This window comes from Anser anser, assembly GCF_964211835.1.
Source record: "Anser anser genome assembly, chromosome: 11".
Classification (NCBI taxonomy): Eukaryota; Metazoa; Chordata; class Aves; order Anseriformes; family Anatidae; genus Anser; species Anser anser.
This window is the reverse complement of record NC_139732.1, coordinates 20,227,274-20,239,765: the sequence shown is the minus strand read 5'-3', so window position 1 is coordinate 20,239,765 and position 12,492 is coordinate 20,227,274. Positions and strand designations below refer to the sequence as shown.

Sequence of the window (12,492 nt, the reverse complement as noted above, 5' to 3'; positions counted from 1 at the left end):
GCTCTCAATGATATCCCTTGACATAATTTTTTACCTTGTGGTTGCAATGTGCTTTAGAAATGATGCATACCAATTTATTAATGTAAAAGAACAGCTCTTGGAAAGTCCATCCCATTGAGCTAAAAAACGTCCAAGTATTTTTCTCTTCCATTAAGGAACATTTCTGTATTAATTACAATTACATGCAACAGTTTGTAGAACACAGATGGCAAACTCTTACCTCCTTCTTGGTAAATTCTGGTGGATGGTCATTTTTGTCATCAATAAGAATAGTGGCAGTTGCTGTTCCAGTTAGCCCCACATCAAAACCTCCCATATCCTTAGCTCCTATAACCAGCTCATATTTTGGGGTTTCCATAGTCTGAAAAACAACAGAAAAGGAAAGGGTTCAAGAAACCAGACAATTACATACTACTTTACTTCACATTATAATTTACAAAATATGAAACTTAATTTGGTCTGACAAAACATAGCATAGAAATGGATATGATGACATAGTTCAGGTTTTAGCAAAACAGAAGCAAAACCTTCTCTGAACTTCAGCTGCTAGGATGGAAACCTTATTTGGAATATAATAGGAAGGAATACATGTGAATATTGGTAAACAGTATATAACCTATCCTGATATTCAGGAAGATTAGTAAAGAGGGAAGAAATTAAAATATACCTGCTCTTTCAGAGTAAGCTTTCACTTCGCTGCACCGGTATCTAGCAGCTTACCTCCTCAGTATTATGATGGGTATATAATTAAATACTGATGTCACAATCTACATATACATTCATTTCATTCATTTTATTTTATTAAATCTCATTCATTCTGCATATTAGCATTTAGAATGGTAATCTAAATTTGCTTCCCTGTAAGAAACAAGAAAGTAGTTTCTAAAACAGGCAACAAGTGCCTGTTATTCTACAAAACAAATGTGAACAGTAATGTTAACAATTTTACATCTGTTAAGCCACTTTTTGTGTCATGGTTACTGATCTGATTGTCTACTTCTTGTAGAGCTAGACAGAGCTAACTGCACAGAGGAAAAGCAAACTTTATTTTACCTACCCTGAAAAACAGCCATGACTTTGAAAAAAAAAAAAAAATTACGGCCACTGCGCTGCAGCGGAAATGTTACAGCATATGTAATTCACCTCTCTCACATTAGACATGAAGTACATCTGTATGCTCACTGGACAACTGAGTATTAGTACATCTGATCAGAGGGAGTTATTAGCATCAGAACCTGCTCTCATGGAGCTCACAGAAAGTTTTGACATGGATTTCACTGGAGACGAGACTGGACACCTAATGAAAATGAATATTTTCCACATTTGTATGGCCGCCTCATATGGAACCATCTGCACAAAGACCATGTGTGCTGCATCATCAATGGAGGACACAGATGGGAAAGTGCTGCAGTCACCTTTAAAGCTATATGGTAAGGACCACCGGAGCTCGAGTGGTTTTTCAAAACTTCCTTGAAAAGCAAGCCTGGAGTTCAGGAGCAATGCTACGTAATGGCACCTGAAAGAGTGGCTAGGGCACCACAGCTCAAGTGCTTTTTGAACCTCAGACTAGCTGTGTCAGCCATCTGTGCATACAAGAACCAAGGCTGCACATCTTTGACATCACTCATCTATGTCCTTCAGCTAACAGTCTTCCAGAGAATTACCAGGCAGGGAGAAAACTGGTGTGAAATTCCATATAGCAACACCGTGATCTGTCTGCCACCCATACGCTTCCTTATAAAGCAGAATCAAAGAAGCTGCAGTAGGGCTTATCCCACAGCAGAGAACCTCTCATCGTTTAAATTTATAAAACAGTTAATTTTCATCTCTACAATAGCATCCTCTAAGCAAAGATTAGCAACCTCTGGGCCACACAGTCTGCTTCACAGCTAACTGATTGGAAAGCATTCACTAAATGGTACTTTGTATATTCTCCTGGGTACATCACAACATCTTTCTTGGAGCATGAGTAAAAGGGGGGCCCTAATTGCTTAGTACTTTAATCCCGAAGCATTTCTAGGCCAGAACAAAAGCAACCAGATCAGTTCCTCATCTGATCACCTATTATGAAGCATTATATTTGCATGTGAAATCAACGAGTCGAGCCAGAAGATATATTTAGTTCAAAAAACATATGGACTAGAAAATCGGGTGCCATTGCCACTAAGGGGATCCTAAGAAAAGTATTTCCTTAAGTCTTACAACATTGTTCTACGAAATTCACCTCGGAAGGCAGCAAACTCAGAACAGGATTTTGATTTATATCATAAGAGAAATATACACAAAGAAATATTACTGACATTTCTCAAACACAAATTCAAGTTATAGAGTGGAACAAGATTTACTGTTTTCATATATTTCTTTTCTAAAATGTTTTCAAAGTATTGAAAACTGCATGGAGCCTCTCTCCCCTCCCCTAACTGTAACTTTTTCATTATTTTCATTAGCAAGTTGTTATTATTGCATGGAAAACTTGCAAAGCCATTTATTGCTTCATGTTTATAAACCTTTTGCTCAAAAAGAGGCCCATTTTTACTCACAAATTGGCCTTTTTTCCTTTGAAAACTGTCCCATTTTCTGTTGAAAGCAAGCCCATTTATGCTAGAAATTGTGTCTACTGCAGCAGAAATTTCTGTGACAGGAGTCCAATGTTTAAGCTTGCAATGGAATGTGAAAACCATCAAATTTTGAGTAGTATTACATATCATTACGAATACTTCACACTTTCCTGCTATGCAGCACTTTCTACATCTAGTTCTGTCACCAAATATTTGCTTTGTTAGAGAAAGCAGCTCTTAACACGTCCAAACCCATGAGCAGAGGTTTGTTCCCATCAGATGTTCTCTTCACACTTGGAGATGCATATAAAGGCCTTTTCAGCTTTTCTCATGCTTCTAGCCCGGTTAATTCAGCTCAGTCACTAGCAGCAATTACTTGGATTGTGCGATTTATCACAATACTGGTAAATCCTGGGACATGGGATTGGGGATCTGTGTTCCTCAGCAGGTGATGCTATGGAGAGCCCAGACCTGTGCGGGGCCCACCGGGGCCGAGCGGAGTGCTGGCCTGGCTAGTCGCTTCCCTCTCCTTGAGCCTGCTCCTGCCTCGTGAGAAACGAGTGCCTGTGGAGGGGGGCCGTGGAGGAGAAAAGCAGCCCTCCTTCACCTCCACCATCAGCCTTTCCTCCCTCCTCCATCCCTACTACACTGTGTGGTCCAGGGAGAAATACAGCACACCACTAACAGGGGAGGATTTGGGGACCCACAGTTGCACAGACCGCTGCCCCACCCTGACATCGCCTGTCACTAAACCCAGGCCTCCTGTTTCTCCAAGCAGTGACCTAGCCCCTAGAACACACTCCTGCAAAAACAATCCAATTAATGCTGTTTGGATAATGAGACATTAGTAACATAAATATGCATCAACTCTCAAGAAAGTGGATCTACAGCTAAAAAGGAAAATAGATTATTTTGAATAAATAAACATTAAGTTGCTTTTTGTGTGGCTTAGTATTTGTCAGCTGTGACTGTGTGGAGGGTAACACTGTTGAGAGAGTTTGTATAATTACAGCAGGAGATCCATTCCTTTCCCCATAAATTTTCACTGCAGTCATTTAGCCACGGCAGGGGTGATGCTGGCAAATTGTTTGGATTGCCAAGGAGGTGAGCTGTGTCTTCAGTGCTTTTCTTTGGAGGTCCACCCACTGCCATTCTCACCAGTACTAACACTGGTATCAGATTGCACTCCCCTGCTGTCTTGACATAGCTGGATCAGCACCGGTAAGCATCAAGATGCCAGAAAGGCACTTTTTTAGATTTTCAGATTCCTGACAAAGCCAGCAGGATCTAATCACAACAGAGGAAAATAAACAGTTCAGTGCGGATACATGCAATTAGAATAAACCAGATGATAACTTGTAGGTAGTGGAGAACGGAACCACATAATGATGGTTTTCTGCCAAGGTTTAAGCGTTTAATATTTCCTACAGATACAATAAAAAACCTACGTGACTTAAGAGGTGCAAGCCATTGGTAGTGCTTCACACCACCAGCAGTAACAGTTCAAATCTTGGTATGTGTTATTAAGATCACAAAAAGCAGCACCAAAGTGAGGAACAGAAATCATGTTGTGGCATGATTCTTTAATAAAGAAACATATCCAAACAGTGAATAATTTGTTGTTCACCTAAACTTGATGGCCATGGTAACTTCATTTATGTGTTAGAGGAGGTAAGAGCAAATGTAGTTTGCTATTCTACACCATTAAAAAGAGGTACACCAAATTTTTCAAATCTCCTCAAGCTCCTAAACCAAGCAGAAGTGTTTGTCAATGAATGAATACGTTTGCAGCTTTGCACCATTTCACTGGGGTTATGGACTCAGCATTTTGAAAATCAAGACATTTATTTATGTGCCTAACGTATAATGAAATGCTTAACTTCTGAAGTTCAAAACTTTTGGTCAAATGTTTTATTTGAATATGAAGAAAAGTGGAGTAAGAAATGCAGATTCACAAGAAACTGTCCCAGAAACTGTCTCTCCAGTGTTTCCTCCTGGCTGGAGACCTTCATACAGTGTAAGAGACCTACAGATTGCATGTACAGAAAAGAGCAGACAGTGTCACAACATCTCAGACTTCATTTGGTGCTACAACACATCACCTAAATAAACAAGGAGAGAATAGGAATTCCCAAATTCACATGAAATAGTTGCTAAGATCAAAACAAACACTGTTTGGGAAACAAGCTTTGTACAGAATGTTTAAAACACCTGTAGGGGTTTTAAGTGTATTTACAAGCTATCTTAATAACTACTGCCAATAGAGTTTTGTACTATTTTGTGGATATTAGTATTTTCTATAACAGTGCAACAAGGCCTCAACGCCTCTATTTATAATTCTGTTTATAAACTATGTATTCATGCATATTAATATATCAATAGTATGCTACCATATCATAGTTATTACTAATGCCTTTATAATATAATGCTAACCAGAAAGAAAAATTCTTTGAATTTAAATAATTTCAGTTAATGCTAAATAAATGCTTGTGTTCATTTAAGATGATAATTGCATGTAGTATGCACTGAATACATCCTATGAAGACATAATCAATCTTCTTGTTGAGTAACAATATCAACATTCAATCTAACACTGAGTATGCTGTCAGGATTTTGACAAATGTAGAATAAAAAAATGAAGTAATGTGACTATTAACAGCTCTAACAGACATAACGCTTTTATAATCATAATATCAGCATTTATTTTAAATGCCAATTGCTGCTGTGTAAAAAGGGCAATGTAGATAGACTTTGTATTCAGAACATGAATTACAGTTTGATGAATACAAAAACCAAAACAAATTTGTAATGTAAATTCTCTTTAGCTCACCAATTTTAAATTTTTTATATAATAAAGAAAGGTCTACAGTTTAATCACTGTAATAAGCTACTTCTGTTATGAAGAAAATCAATATCTGTTTACTACCCACAGGAGAGATATAGTTCATATGCATATCTGGGAGCAAAAAGATGACTAAATTTTCTCTTTCAGCAGCTGTTGTTAAAAAATAAAAGAAATTGTTCCAAAGTGCTTGATATAGATACCTTCCTGTATACCTTCCTGCCAGAGATATTTGTCTCCCATCAAGAGGAAACCTGTGACTATTTAATATACAGGACACAGAGGATCTAAGAACTTCGATTCTTCACAATGCTGACCAAACTACAGGCCTAATATATACGGATATGTTTATTATATTTAGTGTGGAAATACAGGAACTGTATGTGTATGTTTCCAATATTTTCAGTATAGTTATCAATTTTGACCCAAATCATATATATGCAAATTACACTTTAGAGTTGCCACTGAATTTGCATCATTTTGGAGAAGGCAACCAACTGTAATGGGGTGACAGGCTTTCTTTTGAGAAATATTAGAGACCTGCAGAGAAAAACTATTTGTTTACTGCTCATTCACTGTAGGAAACATGTATCCATCCTGCCTCTTGGAGACAAGCACCACAATACTTACGCAGATAACAACTTCACTTAAGGAATCATCCTTACATTGAGAATGCTACCGATCAGGAATCTAATTTCTAGGACAGAAAAATGACTGAAGCTCCCTTTACTCTGAGTTTTCTATTTGAATTATTGCTGTCAGTTAGGCTACTACTGAAAATATACCCTGGGAAGAGAGCAAATATTCAGTATTCTGAACAAAATCCTTAATTGTTGCAAAAGGTATTAACACCATTGAAATCAGTACCTCTACATTGATTTTTACCATATTTTCCTAAGTATAATCTGTCTGGAACAGGCTGTCACGTTGAACTGCAGCAACCACTCACTAGATGCCCATAGCTAGTGAAAAGAACCATTTTCCATGTACACAGCACTAGAAGTATAAAGTACTATAGCAAATCTGAATAGCATTACAGAGTAAGAATCACAGTATCCCAAGGAAGCTACTCTCAAATGGCACTAAATATATACTTTATTATTTTATTTTTTAATTTTATTTTAAACATAAGCTGTTTCAGCTTTCCTTCTGGACTACTGCACATATTTTATTTTATTTTTTCCCCAGGAAAAAAAAATACAACAGATTTTCCTCACAATTAAACAGTACTGCTGAAAGCTTTCAATCCAGTGTGAAAGCATCAATTATACAACTTCTCTTGCTGATTTTAGACCCTTTAATCAATCTATTATTATTATATACTTGGAGGTATTGGGAATACAACTACCACACTCATCTCACCTAAGCCTTCTGTCAACAGCCAGTAATAGCTATAACAAGCGCCCCTCCCCAGTACTAGGTCTGAATTAAAAAATAGCAAACTGCATTACAGTCTTTTTGCAACTATACGACCTGAAAAACACAAGCATTCCTTTTGCATTTACATGCCATTAACACTGCCATTATTGCTCTGCTCTTCCAAAGATTGTCCTGAGTTTAAAGAACATGTATAATCGTGCTTGCTAAATCCAAGTTTCTCCAGGCTCTGTGTTAACATGGCAGCCCAGCTCACTGCCTCAAGGCTAGATGGAGTTTGTGTACCTTCCCCAGAGCCACAGGCATAGCTTTTAGGAGATGGAGGATGTAATTCAGAGATTATAATCAGAGTAATTCACATACAGAATTTGGGCAGGAAGCCTGTCCATGTTGGAGCAGCCTTTCAGTTATCCATAACTGTCCATGCTGCTGACTTTTCATAAAGTGAAGTGCTGCCCTAACGCTCTTTCCCATTTGCTGCATACCCAAAGGCCAGCATTCCCCTAAGGGGACAACTGTGACATTCACAGTGCTCGTACCCAAAAGAACCCCTGACCCTTCCTGCACACCAAGTGCCAAGTATTCTTCTACCCTTTAATGTACTGAAACCATGTGAAATGTGGTGAAACCATGGTGAAACCATGTACTGAAACCAAACCTGTACTGAAACCATGGTATTATATCTATTCCTCGCTGACTGTATACCTATCAGTCCTTACACACTCGATGCTGGATAGAAAACATTGTATACTTTTCGCATTAATTAAGAAACTATTGATGAAGCAGGTGGCAAACAGTTTCTCTGATGTTTAATGCTTTACAAGTCTTAATGTCTTCACTTATTCAACACTGTAACATCGCTAATATTCCAAAATTTCCAAGGATTTTTTAATGAAAAAGCAGAATGTATGATCAGAAAAGTTAAGTCTGACTGACAGGTGTAGGAGCCACCGTTCGCCCTAGTCCTTATTAATACACTTTTAAGGTAATATTGAAACTACTATAAATTCTGCCAACTTAATTATTTTTTGCAGAGTGCATCAAAACTGCTTTCTCAGAATGAAGTGTCTGCATCAGCGCACTCCACCAGAGGAGGGGAGGAAAGATCCTGTTCTCCTGTATGAACAAGGACTTCAACCTGACTGTCCCGCCTGCTTCAGAAAGAACCAAGCCTCAAGCTAGCTATCAACAGCACTCAAAATAAGAATTCCTTTCTGGATTACAGATATTTCTCTCAACAAAGTGGTTTTTGTTTGTTTTCCCCAAATAGGCATGTTTCTGTAACACATTCATTTTGACAAATCAATAAATTCCCTAAAAAATTGTTCTCCTGTAACACCCAATCAGCTCTATTTGTAGTGTTACATATTTCATTTTAACAGTCACAATTTGTGATTCAAATAATCTGCAGACCAAAAGATATTTGCTAAAAAAAGTTCAAATAATTTTCAGCCATTAACATATTAGAGTTGTACAATCTGTTTGCAGACAATTTGCAAAGAGAAAGAAAGGCAAAGTTGTTCTAATAAATTTTAGTTGCATATTATTTAATCACTCTTAGTCCCTGCCACAGGTAAAAATAAGCATAAAAGGAGAGGCAAATTTCCCCAACACAGTAACCTATCATGGTTATCAGTAGAGACAGCTTTTCAAATACTTCTATATTAAAATACCTCTGCCAAGAGGATTCTGTAAGCATATGAAGGGTGCTAAGGTCACGTAATAAAGGTCAGTACACAGAGATGAGCGAAGGTGTTCTGCTGTAACTTTAAGAGGAAAAAATCAGGAGAAAATCCCACAGTATCAAGCCCGAGAAGACCCTCAGCCCAGCATAAATCATCACAGCTGCGCTGACTTTAAATAGGCTACCCAAGTTTATTTCCACATTTTTATTAAGCTGTAACTGTTTATGAATGACCGCGCATGTATGCTTTCATAACACAACATAAGATGCTGTGTTGCTTGTAAAACTGGTGGGTTACTACAGGTTTGCATTCAAAACAACACAAAACTAAGTGCAAGAGGGTGCCTTCCAAATCATTATGGCATCAAGAGCATGAGAGCACACGACCCCAAAACAAACGCTTTAAAAAAAGAGCCCCTAGATTCATCAAACTGTGATACTGAAGGAAATATTTCCTTCCTTTTTGCAGGTATAATCACATTAGAATTTGGGAAATCTTCATTAGTAACAGCAACAGGGTGTCTGTGCATGCGCTTGTGGAACACAGGGCTGGCGACTAATGAGAAATTCTAAGCATTTAACCCATGGCGAGGAAATCAATTCATGGTATAAATATTTCATACAACAGCAATAACATGCAGCTGGTCAGCACTCCCCTCTGTTTACAGGAAACAAATTGCTTTCCTAAATTGTGTGGACAGCAGCCAACGTCAGTTATCAGTGAGCTTGTTGATAAACATACGAGCATATACCTGCAGCCCTGAAACACAGGAATCCTTCGCTGAGCAAAGAAACAAAAGGACCTGTGAAGTATGCTTATCAGTGCTTGAACCAGCTCCTCCTTGAAACTGAATCAGGTTTAAGAATCCCCGCCTTAGGAGGAGGATACTCAAGAGTTCCTGAAGGTAAATACTGCCTTTCACAAGTGTGTCAAAAATAGAAAGGCGGGGGGGGGGGGGGGGGTGGTACAGGAGTTTTTTCAGTCTGACCTTTATATTCCTAAAATGTCAAGAGGAGAGCCTGAACAATACAAAGGTAAAATCTGAAGCTGTGTTCAGCCTAAACCCTGTCCCAGCACTTTTCTTTCCTCCCAAAATCACCTCTGAACCAAGTAACACACCAGTAACAAAGCTGAAATCCTGGACACTAAGTGCCTTTGTACTCCCAAACTGCTTTTACTGGCACACATTTCTGCAGGAACACATTGCAGGAAACTAAGTGAAACATAATGCTGATTATTTTATGATCCATCGCCATCGAACAGTCTATCATCTTGCTAAAGATGAATTTAGATTAACAAAGTTTATACCACTGAGATCTGCCTGGATGCCAATGCAATACTTGTGCTAATCTAGTTTGTCATTCTGAGACATCACAGATCCATACAATGCCTTTCTTCACCTTTTCATCAAACATCACATCCTAGATGGATATTCAGGCAAGTTAAGTCCATTTAAAAGCATCCAGCTGACAACAGCAATCCTAGAGAAGGCTGCCCAACGATGTGCCATGCAGGGTTTGTGTACGCTTGTGTCTGTGATGATTAGCAAATACCATTTGGAGTGGATTTTCCCATTGTTCATGCTTACGACACTTCAATTTGCATCATGGAGAGGTCTTGGAGTGTGGCAGCTGGATTGCTTTCAGCTGAAATCCAACTGGAAAATGTGCCCCAGGAGCCATCTAATGCGCTCCCAGCTTTCAGTGTGATTCAGTCTAGGGGACATGAGTAGAGCTGTCTCAAGTTAAAAACTGCAGGACACAGTACGGATGTCAGGTCCTCAGCTTTAACTGTTTTGCTCTATGGATCTGCTTCTTCTGGTCTGTTCTATCTGCTAATGCAGAAATAGCATTCCCATCCACAACAAGCAAGACTGCTAGCCTTTAGGTATGGAGCCAGTGCCAGAAAGCTCATACTCCAGAGACCAGAAGAGGAGACAACAGCAGGGACAAGAACAGACAGATCCCACAAAGTTTCAAAGGCAGTCAAGAGATTACGGCAGTCACAAGTATGGATCATCTCATAAAGCATCTGCTGGTACTTGCTACAAAGGCTTTTCAAGTAGGTGCTTCATCCTTACTCCCAAACAGCATGTCTAGATCTACAAAAACTTAACATTTTTCCTATACCCAGCTTATACTGAAGTACGAGAACATGTTAAGGTCTGTGACTGATCACACAGAAACAGGTTTCTTGAGGATCTTTATACAGCAGCTGAACGTGGAAGGTTTCCTTCAGTTTCAATTTATAATCACCCAAACCAATATTCTCCACCTAGGTAACAAAAGATAATAAGTTTTATACAACCTTCCTAATACTAAATCTTTACATAATCTGTTATCAAATGAATCAAAATGAAGCTTACTGGGTTAATGTCAGAAATCACATTCTTACAAATAGGTGCACTTAGGCTGTATTTCCCTCCATAAACATTCCAATTCCCACAACAGAAAGCAGAGTTATAAAGGTCAGGATGGAAATTGTGTTTCTGCTGTGTAATCTGCTTTGCAAATTTGTACCGGTGGTCAAAATGCCCAGAAAACTCAATTACTGACTTGCTATGACAACCGTACATCAGCAGGCCTAGATGGACAGAGGTTATTTCTAAAATTATTACCCTAATGCAAAAAGCATATTCTATAATTCCAGTTGTACAACCTTTGCCTGACGTTTATATTGTTAAATATTAACAGAAGCACTGTCTATTATTTCAGGCATATTGTTAGGGACATAATATTCTAGTTAAATAGGTGCATTCTAAGTTGGAGTTAGAGGGTAAAAAACCCTCCATGTCTGTTTGAGACATTTAAACATGGTATTCCAATCAAAATAGTCATCAAATGTTAGTTTTAATCACTATTATCATTTTCCCTTTAACTTTAATTTTTTATGCAAATCTTATTTTACTTTAGTGTTCTATTGCCAATAATAATTCCAGGTAGCTTTTGAAATAAAGAGCCCTGCTGAGAGTGTAATGAATCAGTAAATGATACCAGCTTTGCCCATGGACAAAAACAATTCTAGTGGCTGCATTTATACTCTCATTGGGTTATAGCTGCAGAATATAAATTGATCTAATTCTAAATCATCCAAGGGAAAATGATGTAAAATGGATTTCAATTACACTATTGCTGTTTTACAAAATGGCTTATCACACTATGGGGTGGAAAAACAACCCCTCCACAGGATTTACTTTCTGATGAAAGGTGTAAAAACAGAATTTTCCATTAAAAATTTCTCCAGTTTCATTCTTTTCTTACTTAATCCTAAGTATCTTTTTATCAGCTTTCTTTATGGATAAAAATGATTACATGCCTTATTTGGAATTCCTACACTTTCCGCATTGGTTAGTGAGTTTTATTTTTGTAAACCTTTCATAATGCTACTTATATTTTCTGAGAGCATCCACAAATTAAAAAAAAAATAAAGTCTTAGCACACCCCGCCCCCCCCCAAGTCAGACTGTTTTCTTGCAACCAAACCAAGATTTCTTGGTTTTTCTCCCTCTCAGACTAAATGTCTGATATTCTTTCAGTGCCCTGTACAGATTTTCCACTATAGCACAGTTGCTATTGATAAATAATATTAACTGCTAAAGTTTGCTTCTCTTACAAGTTTGTCTGTGCACCAGAACTATACACAGCTTCTTTCTGTAAATCAATCATCAAGAGCTTTACACATTCACTGTAAAAGAAATAACAGATTTCTAATTCATTTGTTTTATTAGCATACCAAGATAAAATCTACTTATAGTATGAATTTAATGTGGTGACCCAGGGGAAAATCAAAAGAAAATAAACAAAAAAGTAAGCGTGGAAAGATCATGCATGCAGAAGAATTTTCCTTTCAAGGATTTTGGAAGACTGAATAAATGCATAGCTCTGCGTTTAAATAAAAAATCTCACAAAAAGGCACATTAATCACAACCCTGGCACATACCTGACATAAAATACGGGACACACTGCTCAAATAATAAGAAATAATATAGGGATATAAACTTGCAGCTGCTTGACTGTACAGATGAGAAGGCA

General features: G+C 37.9%; 1 protein-coding gene across 8 annotated transcripts in view; it reads right to left on the bottom strand.

Moving 5' to 3' along the window:
* The window catches only part of CDH13 (cadherin 13), a 493,014-nt gene that overhangs the window by 90,804 nt on the left and 389,718 nt on the right, over positions 1-12,492 (bottom strand). For all 8 annotated transcript variants that reach the window (XR_014588949.1, XR_014588950.1, XR_014588951.1 and 5 more), the window contains one exon: positions 221-361. Coding sequence is in view for 5 of the 8 variants with exons in the window: in XM_083851524.1 (XP_083707650.1) it covers positions 221-361 (141 nt within the window). In the remaining 3 variants the exon portion in view is untranslated. The remainder of the gene's footprint in view (positions 1-220; positions 362-12,492) is intronic.